The sequence below is a fragment of the Rattus rattus genome, chromosome 5 (assembly GCF_011064425.1).
Source record: "Rattus rattus isolate New Zealand chromosome 5, Rrattus_CSIRO_v1, whole genome shotgun sequence".
Classification (NCBI taxonomy): Eukaryota; Metazoa; Chordata; class Mammalia; order Rodentia; family Muridae; genus Rattus; species Rattus rattus.
The window spans coordinates 62,371,977-62,392,927 of record NC_046158.1 but is presented as its reverse complement, the minus strand read 5'-3'; the positions used below and the strand labels follow the sequence as shown (position 1 = coordinate 62,392,927).

The 20,951-nt window shown below is 46.3% G+C and overlaps 1 protein-coding gene across 1 annotated transcript in view; it reads left to right on the top strand.

Annotated features, from left to right (window-relative positions):
* P2rx3 (purinergic receptor P2X 3) overlaps nt 1–20,951 on the top strand; it is a 40,120-nt gene that overhangs the window by 14,501 nt on the left and 4,668 nt on the right. Inside the window, exons 4-9 of the mRNA XM_032901983.1 lie at nt 13–84; nt 282–345; nt 883–976; nt 1,198–1,275; nt 1,825–1,966; nt 2,440–2,576. Of these exons, the coding sequence (XP_032757874.1) occupies nt 13–84; nt 282–345; nt 883–976; nt 1,198–1,275; nt 1,825–1,966; nt 2,440–2,576 (587 nt within the window). The remainder of the gene's footprint in view (nt 1–12; nt 85–281; nt 346–882; nt 977–1,197; nt 1,276–1,824; nt 1,967–2,439; nt 2,577–20,951) is intronic.

Below are 20,951 nucleotides of genomic sequence, written 5' to 3'. Positions count from 1 at the left end.
TCTCCTCCCAAGGGCACCTCTGTCTTTGTCATCATCACCAAAATGATCGTTACTGAAAATCAAATGCAAGGATTCTGTCCAGAGGTGAGTGGAACAAGTCAAGGGAGCATACTGTCAGGAGTAGGGCACGCGGCATGAGCAGAGCCCTATCGTCTGTGACTGGACCTGACACCCTCTAGAGGCCACAGCTACGGGAACTTGTGGGAGGCAACGGGAATTAATGGGCTGACCAGGGCCAAGGGAGGAGCCTTCATACACCTATAACCCTGTCCCCGCCACAGAATGAAGAGAAGTACCGCTGTGTGTCTGACAGCCAGTGTGGGCCTGAACGCTTCCCAGGTGGGGGTGAGTGCAGTCCTTTCATCTCTTCCTCCCCAAACCCAAGCCTTCATGGGACTCTAAAGGGCAGGGAATTCTCCATGGGGATAGCCCATTTCAGGAAAGGAGTCCAGCCTCCTCTGTGGACTTCTGCCAATGTCACAGAGGGTTGCTGGGTACCCAGACCCAGCTGGGGCTATGGAGGTGGTGTGCATGGTTCCTGCCCCAGGAGTTTAGTCTAGGTACTGCAGGGGTAAGGTAGAGTAGCAAATGGTTTTAAAGAAACACAAAGGACTGTGGGATTCCCCAGGGGTGGGGAGCAAGGTTGTTTCAGAAAGGTGGCTTCAAAGCCCTAGACATGGTGTGAAGATGGAGGGAGCTTCACGAAAAGCATTCCAGGCAGAAGGGTGGCTCAGGCTCCGAGGCAAGGAAGACGGCTCTGGGTTGTTGAGGACGCGTGCAGCAGGTTAGCCTGTCTTGTTCATCTGCCGGGATCCCTGATGAGGGGGGGATGGGAGTGGCAAGGGGCAGGATGCCACCTGTTCATGCAGCTCCACCTTCCAGGGATCCTCACCGGCCGCTGCGTGAACTACAGCTCTGCTCTCCGGACCTGTGAGATCCAGGGCTGGTGCCCCACCGAGGTGGACACCGTGGAGATGTACGGCTCTGAGCATCCTGAAGCTAATGCAGGGTTATGTGGGTTCCCAAGTAGTGTTCTCTCCTGGGTAGGAATGTGATCTCGGTGCCATCTCCCCTGCCCTGGCCCTGTCTCTCGCCCTCGCTCCCACAGGCCCTGATCTATCTGTAAGATGAGCCTATAAGGAAAGATTCCCCTGTCTCCCCTCTTCTGGAGAGCTGAAGCCCCATTTCCCCCCACAGGCCTATCATGATGGAGGCTGAGAACTTCACCATTTTCATCAAGAACAGCATCCGTTTCCCTCTCTTCAACTTTGAGAAGTGAGTCCTTGATTCTTCTTCATTCACCCTGCCACAGAGGTCCCTCACATTCTCTCTGTCTACCATCTCCATGGAGCTCAATGGGCCTTGACCCCAGATGTCGGATAGTCAATTTCTCCGCCAACTTTCTTGCCTTGGAGCTCTGAGGTCAAATGGGAGTTCTACTTGGAGCAGGGGAAAGACAACTTAGACTGTCTGTGGCCACAGAGGCCTCCTGCAGGTGGAGTTTGAAGTGTTTTGTCACTTGTATTTCTTCCCATCTCAAACCCTCAAAGTGGTGGGAGGCTCTGGTCACCAGGAGGCCCAGCCTGACAGTTTGGAGACACTAGCCACAGACATTCATAGCCCTACTATGAGATGAAACATGATGGGAGTTACAAAGTCGTGTGGAGAAAGAGGGGAGATAGATGGGAAATGACTGTGAGATGGTGCAGGCAAATGCCTCCCCCTGGATATGGAGGGCCTAAAGCATCCAGAAGATGAGAGAATTTAGGCATTACCGTCTTTATATTAATTCTAGGCCTAACTACTCTCCTCTTTCCACCCCAGGGGAAACCTCCTGCCTAACCTCACCGACAAGGACATAAAGAGGTGCCGCTTCCACCCTGAAAAGGCCCCATTTTGCCCCATCTTGAGGGTAGGGGACGTGGTTAAGTTTGCTGGACAGGATTTTGCCAAGCTGGCCCGCACGGTGAGAACACGCCCCTTCCCTATGACCCCCTACATACCTGGGAAGCTCAGCCCTGCCTTAGACTTCTGGGAAAGCCACTGGGATGCCGGGCAGGAACTGTAGCAAAACAATGCCACCTAGTGGAAGTACCCCAGACCTGCAGATCCCTGGATCCCGAATCCTATCCATCCCCAGTGATCTGGCCTCTACCTCCCCGGCCTCAGTCGCCCATCCCCAGCATCCCATTTCACCTCAGAAGAGGCCTTTGGTCTCTGAAAAGCACCTCACCACAGGAAAGCAAGCTGCAGTAACATTCTGAATTCTGCGTTGTATCGTGGAGACTTTGAGGCTCCAAGTTCTTCCTCTAAGGACACCCTCTCTATCAGTCACTCTCTTTCCTCCCCACTGCCACCTCCCACCCAGAGAAAGGAAAGAAATCACTCATCGGCCTTGACTGAGCACAGGAGAGACCTCACATTTGGCCCCTTTTCCAGGGTGGCGTTCTGGGCATTAAGATCGGCTGGGTGTGCGATCTGGACAAGGCCTGGGACCAGTGCATCCCCAAATATTCCTTCACTCGGCTGGATGGAGTTTCTGAGAAAAGCAGTGTTTCCCCTGGCTACAACTTCAGGTAAACCCCACTATCAGAGCAGGAGCAGAGGCCACAGGCAGCCCCGAGGAAGTTCGTCTCAGGCAGAATTGCACACCTGCCTCATGTCCTTCTTTCGGTGCCCTTCAGGCTTCAGTTCCAGCTTGGGAAAGACTTCCTGACAGCCATTCCTGGTGGGTGGGTTGTGCTATGAGGAATGGGTTCATGTCTTTACAAGGGATCCAACCAAGAAATCTGCTGAGGACGTTCATTAGCCCGGATGGCCAAGGTCATCTGTAGCACTTGATTCTGTAATTCTTTACCTGTTTTTAGCTACAGTGTGCCTCTTTCGTGTCCAGACAGCTCCATTCCCTGTCCTGTGCCTGAATTTTTAAAGCTCTGACTCCCACAAATAATCACAATATCTGGCCTTATTTCTTTTTCCAAAATGGTAACTTGGCATTTCTTTCCAAAACCAGGAAATCCCACGATTCACAGACAGCAACTATTGATCACTAGCTTTTTAGGGCTTTTCTGGGGGGAGAAAATAGCTTTTGAATATCATCTAACTGATATTCCAAATGGCTTTCTGGCCAAAAGAATTTTTACTCTGGGAACTTTTTCCACTAGGAAAAAGGGAAGACAGGGGAACTCAGGGTTAACCGTTTAGAATAGCTGAGCCCTTGAATGAGTCCTTGACCTCTTCCCTGTTGGTGTCCATCTATAAAGTGCTTATTCACCTATGCATCCTACTGGTCAGTGCTTTGGTTGGCTTTCAGTCTCTCTCTCTCTCTCTCTCTCTCTCTCTCTCTCTCTCTCTCTCTCTCTTTTCCTCTGCCTCCTCCTCTTCCTCCTCCTCCTCTTCCTCCTCCTCTTCCTTCTCCTCCTCTTCCTCCTCCTTCTTCTTCCCTCCTTCCCTCCCCCTGCCGTGTGTGTGTGTGTGTGTGTGTGTGTGTGTGTGTAGGTGTGCATGTGTGCATGTGTGTGTGTGTGTGCACATATGTGCATGTGCCAACACTCATGATGTGGCATATGTAAAGAAGTTAAAGGACAAACTTTGCTTGTTCTTTGAGGCAGGATCCCACTTGGTCATTACTACATGTCAAGATAGCTGGCCTACACACTTATAGTAATTCTCCTGCCTGTGCTCCCGAAAACCTAGTAGGGACACACTAGGATTACAGGTCCCCATGCCACTGCATCTGGCTCTTACACGTGTCTGGGGATGTGAACTCAGGCCACCAGGCTTACACACCGAGCACTTTTGTCAAGCAAGTTATCTCCCCAGTCTTTCCCTTAGTTTCTGAAAATCCCAAAACTTCTTAAAGATCCTGATTAAGTATACAATGTTATATGCTAAAAAGGCTAAGAAGACTAAGCAGGTCTTAATAGAAGAATATAATTGTTACATATTAAAAGAATCCTTACTCAAGCTGTCCTTTGTTGTAGTCTCCAGTGTAATACTGCACTATATACACACTGGTAACTCTCCTGCTCGTGTGACAAAATGCAAATTAATTGCAAATGCAATTTAATGAAGGAAGGGCTTGTTTGTTTGTTTGTTTTTGGCGCACAGTTTGAGCATACAGTCCATCATGGTGGGGCAGTCATAGCAGCATGAGCAGAAGGTGGTTAGTCACACCCCAGCCTCAGTCAAGAAGCCGAGAGATGCTCCACTCACTTTCTGCTCTTCAACCACACTCCTAGTGGGTCTTCCCACCTAAATAAACACTCCTCACACATGGCTAGAAGTTTCTCCTAGGTCAATCTAAGTCCTGTCACATTGATAATCAAGTTTAACAACTGCAAGTCTTCCTTCTGTCAGCCCGATGCCCAAGCATATTGTTTTTAATCATAGCACTTCACTCCTGAGCCCTAAAACCTCATGTTCATTTTATGATACAAAATACATTTAGTTCATCTCAATCTTCAGTATTTCAACAGTCCCAAAACTTAAGTGGCGTAAATGGAGTCTCTTAAGAGACTTGAGACATCTCTTAGCCATTTTAAAAAAAAAAAAAATCAAGCCTACAACTCATTGACTTCTCAGATACAGTGGCATGAAAAAAAATCTTATTCCAAAAAGGAAGAATGGGAATAAAGCAAAGAAAGACTGGTCCAAAACCAGACTGGATCATAGTAGGGCAACACCAAGTTCTATAGTTCCATGTATGTCATCTGGGGCCCTTGATGACATTACCTGGGCTGCAACCGCTTTGGGTAGCTGCAGTGTCCTTGTTCTGGTGCCTGCAGGACACATAGACTTTCTCTTAGGTGAGGTCTACTTCATGCTTGTAGTTTTTCTCAGAAGACATTCTCCATTCCTAGCACCTTCGGTATCCCGGGGTCTCCACCGAAGCTTATGCTTCACCTTCTCTGCTTCACAAAACAGCCTCTTAATGCTTCCGTCCTGACTCAACTACACATTGATTGGCTAGAATTTAGTGGCGTCAGTGGCTTCTAAAACCTTGGTGCTAACTTTTGTGACTCCTTCATTCCTGTATCTTTCATGCCTACAAAAATCAGTGCCATGTATACATTGCCTCCAAGCTCTGCTGGCAGATCAAGATATAGCATAGCCCCCTTAGACAACAGTTACGGCTACTTTTGTGGGCCTTTGAGGAAGACCCTGGGGAAACCCTTTCCTATGTGGCCATTTGGGACAAGGAATGCCTGTCCTCTGTTCTGGTGGTGGCATTCTTAATATAGACTATCTCTTTTTCAAGTGAATTTATGTTTCAGAAGTTGGAGCTTTCTGTGGTGAGGTCTTGCCCTCGGGGTTTCTAGTTGCCCTAGTTCATAGCACCAGTTTCTCCCTAAGGGTATTGATTTCTTCAACAACTAGAGCTGCTTCCTCTACACCTGCTCTGTTGTTGACTTTTAACTTGCCTATACTCTTTCCTCATTACACTGGACACTTTGTGCTTTCCTACAGTACTTGCTTGCTCCCTTTCACTGTAGACCTGGCACCAAAGTGGTCCCTTAAGCTCTTATTACGTCCCTTTAGGGCTTCTCTAGTCTGGAGCTCCACATTCTTTACATTCCTCCTGCAAGCTAGTTCCAAAGGCCTGCAAACCCACCTAATTATGTTTACCACAGCATTGACCCTGCTCCTGGTACCAATTTTCTGCATTAATTCCTTTCCTAATTTCTGTGACAAAATACCCGACAAAAGCAGCTGAGGAAGGAAGGCTTTATTTTGGCTCATGGTTTGAAGGTCTTAGTTCACAGTGACAATAAAAGCATGGCAGGAGTGTGAAGTGACAGGCCACATTGTAGCCTCAGTCAGGAAGCAGAGGGAGGTGAATGCTGGTCCCAGTTGCTTTTTCCTTTTTCCTTGGTGAACAACCATAGCCTATGTAATGGTACTGTCCAAACTCAGGGTTGATCTTTACTCCTCAGTTAAATCTCTTTGGAAAAGACCTCAAAGTCATGCCCATAAGTTGGTCTCCTGGGTATTTTAGAGCTAACCAAGTTGACAATCAAGATTAACCATCACAATAACCAGCTCTCTTTTTTCACTTGACTTCACAACTTTAAGAAATAATGGCCCTTTCCATTAAGTTTTACATTTGATAGTTTAAAATATATATGTATGTTCTCTGGTAAGAAGAATTTTAAAAACTGAAATTGCTTTCATAATCAACTCCAGAGTTTAAAAAACCATAGGAAACAACACATATTTTAAAGTAGGTTAAAAATACTGTTTGGCTCACTGGAAGAAATTGGCATATTTATTCAGTCAGTTCATCACACTGAGATCAATACAAAGGATATTTGTATGGTGGCTTAAAAATAGTGATATATTTTAATAAAATTCTCAATCTAAAATACAAGTTTCCACGCTTATGACTCCCCTTTGGCCATTAGAAGGTCTTCAGTCCTTCAAGTGGCTCATTTGGAGGAAGGCCTATGAACACCATGATTGTGATGAAGACCCTAACTACTGGTATCATACAGGTTGGAGTAAGACCTTTCAGTTGAAGAAGAGCTGCTTTGGAGTTCTACATCTCCAGTTAATTATGCAGTGACTGTGCCCTAACTAGGAACAATAGGACTGAGATATACTTAGTTCTAAATAAGCTTTGACTGAGGGTATAGAGATGTGAGTTGGTAGAGTGTGTGCCTAGCATGCAAGAAGCTAGAGTCCCATCCTCAGCTCAAGAAACTGCACAAAACCTAAAGCCAGGAAGGGTGGCATGTGTGTAACCACAGCACTCAGAAAGTGGAAGCAAGATCAGTTCAAGGTCATCCTTGGTTGCATTGGGAGTTCAAGGTCAGCCTAGGCTTTATGAGTCCCTGCCTCAAAATAAAGAAATTTGGTTAGATTGTTTATTTGGACAAGACTAAAAGGAGGATCTCCAAGGACTCTGTCAGTATAATACTCAGGATCTAGGGAATCCACCTGAGAGGTATGGGCTCTTCTGAGGATCCCAAAAACTTATTCTCTTAGCAGAGCCAGATGTACAAAGGAGCCAAAACTACCCAGTTGGAACCTGGGTAAAGTTCCCCGAGAGTCCAAAGAAAAGTGCTATCAGGAGACATCTGGCATGCATGCCTAACAGCACTCAGCCTACATGCTATCACCCCCCTCCACCTGGTCCCCACCACCACTCTCACACAGCAGTAGATACACTGACAGTCAAGGCCAAAGGCCACAAAGGCATCTTTCTCAATGTTCAGGTAAGAGGCACACATTATGTTTTCAATGACTCGGTGATCTTATTCTGTTGTTTAAATCTCACAAAGCTACTTATCAGTAGGACTGACACTCATCACCCCAAGTGCACAGCATTCTGCATGCTTTGGCCAATTATTCCTCAACCCACTGTCGAAGCTAGATGCTACCATCCTCCCACTGTACTAATGAGCACGGGCTTATTGCGTTTTCACCGCCAGTGTACCACATCTAGTACATTGGGAGACCTGGAAGTGAATAAATATTCTTGACTGATCTCTACCACAACCAGGAAAGCTTAGGGACACTCACAGTCGTTAATCCTCAGCGAGGCATGTATAGCTGGTTGGTACTTTCCACCCTGCTGAAAAATAGAGAACCCAAGTTCTAGGGAACCGAAAATACCAACAGACGCCAGCAGCACAGTTCACAGCCTGGCCTTTTGCCTCCCTCCCAAACAAGTTCATTTGTCTCTCCTTCCAACAGAGGCCAGACTCCTCACCACTCTATTGTTGCCTTTCGCTCCGGAGAGAGTGAAATTATTCAGACTAGATTGGCCTTGCTATAAGCAGCACATCTGATACCCAGAGGCAGCTAGAGACCTGTACTTCCATCACTAATTACGTCTGCAGCTCATTTCCATGCCCCTGCCTCCCCACTTTCTGTAGCTCTTTGCTTGCAGAATCATTGATTTTCGAGATTGTCTAGGTGTTAAAGATCCGTTGGGTACTTCCAGACAAAGCTGTCCCCTCTCAGAGAGGAAACAGAAGCTCTGAAGGGGAACTGATTTGTCTAAGATCATGAGAGCAACTTAGTATAGGCTAAGAGGTCATTCTATCCGGGCTCCCACTTCTGTCTTCCTAAGACATAATCCTAAACACAGGTTACTTCATAAGGTTAGTAATAAGTCAGGTCCAGTTACTGAAAAAGTAACCTTGGGGTGCATCTCCCTTCAATTCTTAACCTAATCTGTTTGGTTCTATCCATCAATATTATCCATCTATATTAATTTGTGTATGTTCACTAAAGGCTTTTGTTCTTTCTCCCCCTGCAATTTGGTGGAATTTTCCACTCCTAAATCTGACTATTCCCCATAGGTAAATATTCTAATTATTCCTTAACATCATGTTTTTGAAGCTTTTTTCCAAGCATATTGAGAGTGCAGTTGCTAGGGTTGTCTGGATTTGTGGTGGACAAAGTGCAGCTGTATCTAAAAATAAAAACTAGCAGCTCAACAATGCAGATAAAAGACCCCCTGGAGGTGGCATCCTGTAGCTTAGACACAAGACTGAGAGGTGAGCCTTGCCGCTCAGGTAGACACTCAATTCACCAGTACAGGATTTTAAACTGGGCTCGTTGTTGTGAGTATGTGAGCATGGTGAGCTTGTGGGAGCACACATGTGTTTGTTAGTCATTGAATGTTTAAGGCTGAGTGAGAGCAAGTCAGCGTGTGTGTGTGTGTGTGTGTGTGTGTGTGTGTGTGTGTGTGTGTAAAGGCATTGATGATTTAATGACAGATTTATAACACTGTATCTATCAGGGACTCAGTGGGAAGCAGATGGCTGTCTCAAATTGGGTAATTCAAGGAGAGCTTAATAAAGGGGCTGATTTGAAAGTGTGGGCAGAGTGCAGGGAAATCACAGGGCCCAAGGATAGTAATAGGACATAGGTCTGCAGGGCAGAGGGCAGAAGGTAGTGGCTAGAGCTACAGAGTCATGGCATGTGAGGAGAGGGAAACCCCACCAGCAGCCAGAATAGAGACAAATGCACAAAGGCAGGGAGAAGCTTGAACCAGGAGGCACATGTGAGATCCAGTCCAAATCTCTCTACTACCATGTGGAGGTCACTAATCTTTTTATGCCATTGCTAAAAGTGTGAACCATTGCCCAGTAAAAGAACAGGCACTCACAGACATAAGCAATTTTTTAAAAAGCCATTTTATCTAGAAATAGACATTTTCTTTTAAGAAATTTTTCCATTTTTTTTATTTAATCTTTTTTTTTTTCAGTCCAGACTTTATCCCCCTCCTGGACCCTCTGACTGTTCCACATCTCATACCTCCTCCCACTCCCACTGCCACTTCCCATCTCCATGAGGCTGTCCCCACCTCCCCACCCTCACTCCACCAGACCTCTCCATTCCCTGGGGCCTCCAATCTCTTGACAGCTAGGTGCACCTTCTCTGACCAAGTTCAGACCCAGCAGTCCTCTGTTGGGGGCCTCATATCAGCTGGTTTATGCTGCCTGGTTGGTGGCTCAGTGTCTGAGAGATCTCAGGGATCCAGGTTAGTTGAGACTTCTGATCTTATAGGATTGCCCTCCTCCTCAGCTTCTTCCAGTTTTTCCCTAATTCAACCACAGGGTCAGCAGCTTCCGTTCATTGATTGGGTGTAAACATCTGCTTCTGACTCTTTCGGCCGCTTGTTGGGTCTTTCAGAGGGCAGTCATGACAGGCCCCTTTTTGTGAGCACACTATAGCATCAATAACAGTCTCAGGCCTTGGGGCCTCCCCTTGAGCTGAATCCCACTTTGGGGCTGTCACTGTACCTCCTTTTCCTCAGGCTCGTCTCCACTTTTGTCCCTGCAGTTCTTTCAGACAGGAACAATTCTGGGTCAGAATTTTTGACTGTGGGATAAAAACCCCATCCCTCCACTTGATGCCCTGTCTTTCTACTAGAGGTGAGCTCTACAAGTTCCCTCTCCCTACTGTAGGGCATTTCATGTAAGGTCCCTCCCTTTGAGTCCTGAGAGTCTCTCACCTCCCAGGTCTCTGGTACATTCTAGAGGGTGCCTCCAACTCCTACCTCCCAAGGTTGCCTGTTTCCAATCTTTCTGCTGACCCAAGGGCTTCAGTCCTGTTCCCCACACCCAATACCTGATCATGTTCCCCTCTTCCCCTCCCTGTCCCTTTTCCCACTCAGGTCTCTCCCTCCCCCACACTGTTGCTGTCTTCAGACACACCAGAAGAGGGCATCCGATTCTATTACAAATGGTTGTGAGCCACCATATGGTTGCTGGGAATTGAACTCAGGACCTCTAGAAGAGCAGCCAGTTCTCTTAACTACTGAGCCAGCTCTCCAGCATCCAAATACACATTTTCTTAAAAGGTATTTTTTTTAGGCAAGAGACATAGCTCAGTGGTAGACCACTTTCTTAGCATGTCCAAGGCCCTAGTTCTGAGGTCAGTTCCTAGCATGTCTTTAAAAGATACTTGTCTGCAAATATAAGACCCACAGGAACTAGGGACATGGGCTCTTTTTCTCTCATACAGTCCTGTTACCCTCACCGGAAGTTAGCACCCTAGATGGGGGTGGGTGGGTCATTCCAGTCCCTTATACATTTGTACATGTGCTACCTAAAATTCCATGTCTTCGAAGACCTCAGGAGCTCACCTCTGGTCATTGTGTTAAGAGCCCTTAACGGGGGAGTCTGTGAAACCCTTTCTTCACACCTGTGCTTTTGACCTCATTCACAGATCCCCACACCCTCCCACGCAGAAAGGTTTTGAAACGTGTTAGAAATGATCCACCTGGGAGGGTTAGGGGATGTTGGCCCGAAACTGGGAAAGGGAATAACACTCGAAATGTAAATAAAAATACTTAAGTTAATAATAATAATAATAAAAGAGGACAAAACCAAAAAAAAAAAAAAAAAAAAAAAAAAAAAGATCCACCTTTGCCAAGGCTCAAAGTCAGAGGCCTGGTCTGTCTTCATTTCTTCTAACAACACACAAATATAGAGCAGTGCTGATTGCTAGGGGGAAAACCAGAAGTACTTTTTAAAAACTCCTCAACCTTTATTAAAGAATTTTAGTATGTTACTCAATCTTATTTTTATTCACTTTACATCAAGTTCACTGCCCCCCTCCTGGTCACTCCTCCCAAAGTCCTCCCCCACCCTCCCTCTCCTCCTCTAAGAGGTTGGGGCCCTCTGGATATCCCCCCACCCTGGCACATCATGTCTCTTCGAGGTTAGGTGCATCCTCTCCCACTGAGGTCAGTCAAGGCAGCCCAGCTAGAAGAACACATCCCATTTACAGGCAACAGCTTTTGGGACAGCCTCCGCTCCAGTTGCTCAGGACCCACATAAAGACCAAGCTGCACATCTGCTATATATGTGAGGAGAGTCCTGGGTCCAGCCCGTGTAAGTTCTTTGGTTGGTTCAGTCTCTGAGAGCCCCAAGGGTCCAGGTTAGTTGACTCTGTTGGTCATCCTATCCCGTTTGGGGCCCGCAATCCTTCCTTCTATTCTCCCATAAGAGTTCCCAAGCTCCATCTACAAACGGAAGCACTTTTTTTTTTTTTTTTTTTTTTCCGGAGCTGGGGACCGAACCCAGGGCCTTGCGCTTCCTAGGTAAGCGCTCTACCGCTGAGCTAAATCCCCAGCCCCACGGAAGCACTTTTAATGTTGTCTGATTTCTCAGTTTCCCTCTGAGAGTTCCTAAGACAGCATTGCTACTAAAAGGCAGCTCGATTTTGGATTTCCTCTCTTGGTGTCTGCTAGATATTCCTCGTGTGCTAGGTGTTTCCAGCAGGCGCTCTATGTTGGAAACGCACCCACAGCAGCTTTCATGAAGCTCAGATTTGGCCTGGTTCCGCTTCCATATCACATGCAGATCACCAAGCTCCTCGGCCAACTGACAGAGACAGCTGAAGTGGGCCCTGGCTTTCATCGCTCTCTCTACAGTCTGGATTTTCCCTCCTTCCAAACACCACAGAATATGTGTTTTAAAGGCACATTCAGTCATTTTCACAGAAAACCAGACTGTGGGAAGGCCTCTTCCATGGGGTGCCTGCAGTCCCCATGAGCCTTTTCCTCCCTCACCGTCCTGAGATATCAATGAAGGGCCAGTGGTCCTTGGTGGGTACAGACCTTTCTAATGTGCGTGTCTATCCTGTCAGCACAGCAACTGATGTTGTTAATAGAAAATAGGATAGAAAGCTTGTTAGGTGCTGACCAAGGAGCTAAGGGGGGGTCTCATCTATCTGGCCTAGGCCACATACCTTATATCGTGCCAGAGAAGGTATTCAAAGGCTGGCAGCCTGGCCTCACAGCCTGCACTTGCAGCCACAGGTAAGAGAAATAGGACCTTGCAGCCACAGGTAAGAGAAATAGGACCAGTAAGGTTGTCTCCCAACCCCTGCTTACCCATGTGGCCCAGGCTAGCCTGCAGCTCATTATGTGACCCAGGCTAGCTTTTTTTTTTTTTTTTTTTTTTTTTTTTTTTTTTTGGAGCTGGGGACCGAACCCAGGGTCTTGCGCTTCCTAGGCAAGCGCTCTACCACTGAGCTAAATCCCCAACCCCGCCCCCCAGGCTAGCTTCTAACTCACTGTAATCCTCCTACATTCCTGATGCCTGGATGACAGGTATGGGCCACGCCAGCCAGCTAGTACCGTGTTTTTTTTAAAAACCAACAGCAGACTTTTTAAATGGCTGCTTCTGCAATTAATCAGGTCCCTAGACTCTAGGTAAATAAACTTGGCATTGGGCCTGTCTCTCAGGGGAGGAGTCCCAGCAGCCTCTAAGGATGTGGCCCCAGTCCCAGATGCAAAGAGACTGCCAGGCGATATTTTCCTATCGGTACAGAATCAACTGTAAGTGTATTTCAGCTGGCAAAATGACTCCCCAGCAGGCAAAGCTTTGCTGAGAACAGCACCTCCTTCACAGAGAAACCCAAACTCCAGGCCCAACTTTTCCTTCCCAAGTCAAACCCGGATCCCGCATGTTTGTTGCTGTTTTTCCTGCTGGTTTAACAGTTTTGGGTCCTGCTTTAGAAAGGAGTTTCCACCACTCTATGGGAGGACAAATCATTTCTAAACAGATATATGAGTGCTTCCAAGGGATTTGTGCACCGTGATAAAAAAACCCTGCTCCATTCAGCAAACATTGCTGAATGTCAGCTCAGCATGGGGAAGCCCTTGTAATGGCTGGCACTACTCAAAGATAAATCTGGCTGCCTGCTTCCTTGCACAGGAGTGTTCAGGCCTCAGGAGTGAGAACTCTTACGGATAATGACAGGATGACTTTGAAGGTCTCTTTCAGCTTCTAGTTCTATCACATGCTGAGCTTCGTGGTGGACAGAGAGTTGAAAGAGGCCAGTGTCTGTGATCAAGGGAATGAGAAACCTGAACCCAAATAGCAAAACTGTTTATACAAAAAAAAAAAAATGCAGGCAGCTCTCCTTAGCTGTGGGTTCTACATCTGTGGACACTATCAAACGTAGATCAAAGAAATTTGAGGAAGCAATTATACCTGCCCCCAAAGAAGAACAGGTTTTGTTTCCTTCTTATACCCTAAACAATACAGCTGGACCACTATTTGCACAAAATGTGCACTTCCTTAGGAATTCATTATACGTATTCTAGGGAGGATCTAACACAGGCAGAGCAATGGGCAGAGTTTATAGAGAAACACTATGTGAATTTATATAAAGGGCTTGAGTCTTACATAAAGTGGTTTTGGTGTCTATAGGGCTTCTAGAATCAACCTTTTGGGAGTACTGAGGGATGACTAAGAATAATTAAGCTAAGAATAACTAAAATGAAGGGGGGTGCAGCTCAGTTGTAGACTGTTTTGCTTAGTATACACGAGGCCCTGGTTTCTGCTGTCCAATCCAGAACAAAACCAGTCATGGTGGTGCCCACCTGTAATCTGAGCATTTGGGAGACTGGGGCAGGAGGATCCTAAACTCAAGATTATTCTTAGCTTCATATTGACTTTGAGACCAGACTGGACTACAGGATACTAACAAAGCAAAAGGAAGAGTCAATCCTTACCTTTAAACCTAGCACTCAGGATGCAGAGGCATGCAAATAGATCTCTGTGAGCTGTGAGCCATCTTGGTCTACATAGTGAGCTCCAGGCCAACTAGGGCAGGCTAGGCTTATATAGTGAGAACCTATTTTAGTAGTAATAGTTGTCACCATCATCATCATCATCATCATCATCATCATCATCATCATCAACATGAAACAAAGGTGAGCTAGTTAGAGCCCAGGGTATGGAAGGATTAAAGCCAGGGACACTTAGTGTGATTGAAAGCAAGTCTAATCCCTTCTGTAAACCTGTTTCCATTTCTGTAAAATGGGCGGTAAAGCCTTTGTAAACTCTGAGAGCCTAAATTAACACACATAGGTGTCTAGGGGCGTGGCCAGGGAAGGACTTTGGAAGCTGGGGCTGCTGAAGTGTGCAGTTATTTATAGCCCTGTCACATTGGGACGGAGCTTCAACCCCACCCCACAGAAGCACTTCTGACACATGATTTATTACAGCAATTGACGTTTGTACTCACTCATCCTTTATCTGTTCCTGCTAATGGCACAAGGGGACACGTATAAAGCATCTCAGTACTGTCAGGCCTCAGAATGGCTCAATTTGGTCCAGCGTAAGATAAGGATGTTCTGTCTGGTGACAGAACAGGTGTCTCTATGAAGGTCTCAGTAAGAAAGCACATTCAGCTAGGGCTTAGGAAGAAATGTATGCCCAAGGAACCAACATGGGAGCCGAGGCAGATAGGTAGGAAAACTGGAAGTCATTACCACCCTAAATTTGTGGTCGTTGTGGGAGAAATGGGCGTCTAGATTTAAACAAGAATCTTTGACATTCTCAGCACAACAGGCACAAACAGGCACAGTCACTAGCAAAACCAAGATGGGACTTGGAGGCAGGAAGCAGAATAAATATCCACCTTTTCTCCTGCTTGCCTTTCTGGTCCCCAGCCAGTGCCTTGCATTAACCAAATCTCCAGAAACCAGAGGGCAAGAGAGCTAGGTAGGCCGGGTAGTGATGTCTCTCATCCCAAACAACTCCAACCCTGTCTCCTCTCTTCTTCTTCCTCTTCCCTTTCTCAGGTCAGCACTGGCAGCTGCTCGAGCACTGCCTCTCCTCTAATACTTTAGCATCATCAGGTCAGAGCCATGGTGTGCTTTTCTTGACAGCTGAGACGCTGTTGGAAGCACCTACTTAACACACTTCTTGCTTCCTGGGACTGAAGTCAAAGTTCGTTTTCTAACTTAGGGAATTAGTAGACAGCATTTGAGCGGCCTGAGTTCAGATCTCAACCGTGCCCCTTACCTGAGAGTTGTGCTTTTCTGGGGCTTGCAAAATCAAACATAGAGTTTGGGCATGGTGCTATACAACCTGTGATCTCAGGACTTTGGCAGCAGGGGCATGAAGGTTGCTACAACAGTCTTTGTTAGAGAGAGTTGCAGGTCAATCAAGCTACATAGCAAGAGCCTGTACCAAAAGGAAAAATAAAACAGGCTACACACACACACACACACACACACACACACACACACACACACACACACACACACCCTACTGAATCTATTTAGTGTTGCTCTTATTACGTACATGTTTAGGAATGACAACTTAGAATTGACCCACATATCAAAGAACTAACTCCTGGAGAAAATCGATTCTTCCTCTCTCAGCAGCCATTGAGCCATTGATTACCTGTAGTCCTTCATCTAGGAGTGAGGCCTTGTGAAATCTCCCCCGTTGACATGACATGTCCACTGATGTCATCATGCAGGTCCTGTTTAGACAATGATACTGTGTGGTTTTTGGGTACATCTTCCCGATTTGTCTAGAAAACCCTATCTAACAGAAGGAGGTCCTCTGGTTCTTACAATCTTTCCACATACCCCTCCTCTTCCATGATGTTCTCTGAACCTTAGGTGTACAAAATGGTTGTGTTGTAAAGGCATCAGTTGGGGCTGGGCACCCCACAGTCAGCCATTCTCTGCATTCAGACTAGTTGTGACTTTCTGTAATGGTCCCCATCTGCTACAAAAAGATGCTTTGAGGAGAGGTGAGAGCTACTCTTATCTTTAAGCATAAGGATTAGTATTTAGAATACAGTTAGGAATTATATCATCTTAGGAAAGTGGCAGAAATCGGTGCTTCTCTAAAATCTATGACCTCACTAGCTCTGGGTAGGTTCTCAGCAAGCCTTAAGTCCAATTAGACAGCTGTTGGTTACTACCGAGCTATAAGTACCACTACTGCGCTTTTAGGGGTAGCTTGCTATGCTGGTCATTATTGTGATTCATAAGCATTACAGCTGGGTAGATCCTTCCTTCTTTGGCAGCTTGCGTAACACCTTCAGATACCATGAGAGCAAGTCCTCAGGAAGAAGGCTTCAGGTCACTTCCAGATGAATTCTTCCGAGTTCCGTGCATGAAGAGTGCTAGGGTCATACTTTCACATTCTAGTCTTCACACTAGAAGACACCAAGGGCAATGACAAGAACCTCTTGGGCTCTCCTGACCTGCAACTCAGAGTGAGGTTTCTCATAGCTAGCACCGGGATTTTTATTAGATAGTCTATGACTCTTGTGGGAAACATTATTGCTCCATTTAACATACTTATTAACGTTATATATTTTTAAGTAAGCTTATAAAACAATGTGTTTCCCTATAGCTTTTTAAAAACACCCTTACTGTTATTTATGTATTTTATGAATATTCTGTCTGCATGTACACCTGCATAACAGAAGAGGGCACCAGATCCCATTATAGATGGCCGTGAGCCACCCTACGGGTGCTAGGGATTGAACTCAACAAACGCTGAAAGAACAACTGGTGCTTTTAACCACTGAGCCATCTCTCCATCCCCAACCCTAGTGTTATCTATCTCTTCTTTCTCCTTCTCTTGACTCTGCTGAAATATTTCCTTCCCTCTCCCAACCCCAATTTATCCCCTTAATCACTAGATGCTGATGTCTCTACAGATAGGGAAACTGATATGCAGATAGACAGGGTAGATGTGTGTTGGGTAGGCTTCCCAAGGTCATATAAAATACATATAAAGTATGTAGTAAAGCAAGGACTCAGACCCTAGGACTGTCTTATGTCTACTTAGGCCACCTAGGACCATCAGTACCCTGCTGAGCTGTTGTGAAGTCTAAAGGTAGTCATGCGAGTAAAGCCTCTAGGTTGGGCTGAGCTTGTGTAAGTGTTCCACATACATTATGTCCTCGATCCTCCCCATATGTCCCCCATCAGTGGCATCTATCTTTCTACCTAGCCAGCTGCCGGATCTCAGTGTTTTCTGTTTGAGAGAGAAAACAGCATGTTGTTACCACCATCCCAGCTCCATCTGCCAAATCAGGAGAATCTGGAGGAGCCCAGCCAGCAGAAGGATGCCCAGAGGCTAGCACTGAGAAAGTTAATCATTGCCGGGTTAAGAATCTGAGAAATTAATTCACTTTTCCAGCAAGCATTTCCTCAGTCCTTCACTGTGATCACCAGACCATCAGACAAACATAGAGGGTAAGATAAGCCTCACAGCCCACAGACTAAGTGTCTGAGTCCAAGTTCTGTAGTAGAGGGCCTAGACAAGTAGGGCAGGGGCATTTCCCAACTACAGTTCTCTGCACTGGCAAGCCTCTTCTCTGGAGTGTAGAATGCCATTGTCTGTACTGTAAATACTCCTCTGCGGTCAAGCTACAAGGGTACAGTCACTGAAAATGAAATTGGGAAGCTGTATATACAGTTAGTTATCCTATCTAAGCCAAAGTGGGTGGATCCATCCACAAGCACTTCAGTTCATCTCTACCCTCCAGTCAAGTCACACTCTCGGCTTCTCCAAACCACCATGTCCTTCTGAAGCTAAGTCTAGGCCAAGAGTCTTTGCTGCCTCTTCTCTTGGAGTGGTACACCTAGGCTTCCCAGCCTTTTTCTCTGTCCCGTTTTGGATGATGTGACTGATTGATAACTCTTCTCTCTCTCTCTCTCTCTCTCTCTCTCTCTCTCTCTCTCTCTCTCTCTCTCTCACACACACACACACACACACACACACACACACACACACACACACACAGAGTGTCAGGGTGCCTAGCACGCAGTAGGTGCCCTAAGCATTTCTTGACCACTGAAACCATGACAGGTTGTCTGCACCTGGCCCTAATGACTAAATGTGCATTCACAGGGCAGAGAGGAAAAGAGCAGCAAACCGCATGAGCCCGACCTCCAGAGTCTATGTGGCGCATGTTCTGGACTTGCAGGAAGGCAGGCATGTGCTATGGCACGGAGGATGTGTGTGGTGGAAAACAGAGCTGTTCACGTTGGCAGGGCCTGAACTCTAGGCCAAGGTGGCAGTGAGTGTCCTTGTCATCAACCCTACTTCCTAGCTGAGAAATTCAAAACTAGAGGCGTCAGAATGGGCTGGAGCAGTGGTCAGATGAAGAGTCTGGGGTCCTTCGTCCCACTGAGTGACTCCCCTGAGCTTCCTATGCTTGCCCTACTCAGGGATACCAGGTACCCAGACACTAGCAAATGCAGTTGATCCTTTTAGCTTCAGAACTGAAAGAAGGCATGACCTAAGAGAAACCGGATGGGGAGGAGAACAATTCTGCTGTCCTGCCTTATTTTCTGTTACTAATAACAATGCTGTAGCTGGGTAAGGACAAAGAAAAGAGGTTTATTTTAACTTGTGATTCTGAGCCAAGGTAGAAGGGACACATCTGGAGATGGTCTTCTTGCTGGCAGAGTCCTGAAGCAGCACAGTGTACCACAGTGACAGTCAGGCAGCGTTCAAGAGACCCACTAGACCTGCTGTCACAGCGTACCTACCCTTTTTGTTTTGTTTGTCTTCTGTTCTTTGGTTTTGTTTGTTTGTTTGTTTGTTTGTTTTGAGATGGGGGTCTCTCTACATAGTTCTGGCTGTCTTGAAACTCACTATGTAGACCATGCTAGTCTGAAACTTACAGAGATTTGCCTGCCTCTGCCTCCTGAATGCTAGAATTCAAGACCTGGCCAAGCTCTTCTCTTTTTAAGTTTATTTTACATTTATTAGTATTTTGTGTGCGTGTGTGTGTGTGTGTGTGTGTGTGTGTGTGTGTGTGTGTGTATATATATATATATATATATATATATATATATATATATATATATATGACACACCATGTGAGTGCTTGGTATCTGTGGAGGTCAGAAGAGGGAGTCAGATCTCCTGGAGCGAGTGTAAGCCACCATGTAGGTGCTGGGAACCATGAGGAGCAAGTACTCTTAATTGCTGAGCCACCTCCCCAGCCCCAGCATGTCCACTCTTGCTACAACTCTTTAACCCATTTCTTAATTGATCACAGAGACTCGTGAGGGTAGAGTCTAATCACTTCTTAAAGGTCCTGTCAATACCACTTTTTAAAAAAGATTTATTTACTTTTTTTTTTTTCCTATTCTTTTTTTCGGAGCTGGGGATCGAACCCAGGGCCTTGCGCTTGCTAAGCAAGCGCTCTACCACTGAACCAAATCCCCAACCCCGATTTATTTACTTTTTATATATAAGTGCATTGAAGCTGTCTTCAGACACACCAGAAGAGGGCATCGATTTCATTACAGATGGTTGTGAGCCACCATATGGTTGCTAGGAATTGAACTCAGGACCTCTGGAAGAACAGTCAGTGTTCTTAACCACTGAGCCACCACTCCAGCCCTCAATACCACTTCTTAATGTGGTATTCTTACCATAAAGATTCAGTTCCAGCATGCATTTCAGGGGAGACAAGTCATAGTCAAACCGCAATGCTGGCTAAGAGTGTGGACTCTGGGATGGACTGTATTGGAATTCCAGCTTTGACTTTTATGGATTTTTTAAAAGATTTAATTATTTTATTAACATGAGTACATTGTAGCTGTCTTCATACACACCAGAAGAGGCATCAGATCTCATTATAGATGGTTGGGAGCCACCATAAGGTTGCTGGGAATTGAACTGAGGACCTCTGAAGAGCAGTCAGTGTGCTCTTAACTGCTGAGCCATCTCGCCAGCCTGTAGATAGTATTGCTTATCTTGGCCTTGAGATAAGAAACTTAACTCTTAACTCATTCTCTCCACAGCTTACACACACACACACACACACACACACACACACACACACACACACACACACACACACACGTTTTCAGTAAAGGTAAAAGTCTCAGGGAGGATGAGTGATGTGCTCAGGGACAAAATGCTAGTTTAAGGAGAGCCAACTGTCACTCTTGGCTCTTAGACCTTTTTAGAGAGCTTTTTCCTGGGAATGACCCCTTTGATCTAGTCCTTGTCAACTCTAACTCATTCTTTGTCCTTTGGAAAAGCTCTAATTGGGCCTCAGTCTTCTCAGTGATAACACCAGTGGGGGCAGGGGATGTAACAGTCAGGATAAGTATTGCTAACTGCTGTAAGAAACAGTCTTCTCATCTCATCAGTGGCTTAACATTGTGGCTCAGTGAGGTTGGAGAGCTCCATGCAGTCATCCTGGGCTCTAGCCTGCTGCCATCTTGATTCAGTCTCCTCCAGGACTGCCTCATTAACCTAGCCCGGTAAGGTACACTACCCCAAAGCAAGTAATAAGACTTACTTCCTTCCACATTCTATTAGAAGAGCCAGTGATGGAGCACCAACTAGGTGTGAGGGACTAGGAAATAAGGTCCAAGTGTACCTCAAGAGAGAAGCTACCCCAAGCCGTTATGACTTGAGCCATCCCCTGTCACAGGGATGGGACGGCTTCTGTGATCACCATTGGCTTCCTTGGAGCAGAGTCTGGACTCTAGGGCTGCACTCGTCTACAGCCTAGACCCTCCTCTCTAAGCTCTGCAATTCCTCCCTCCCAGCAAGAAGAGACGCCTTCCCTGCCAAGCATCCTTGAGGGTGGGTGGCTGGTGAGATAATGATCTTACCACGCTTATTGCCTCTTGGAAGGCAGGTGCTGGAAGGAAACCAAGCCCGCTCTGATTTTTCTCCCTGTTC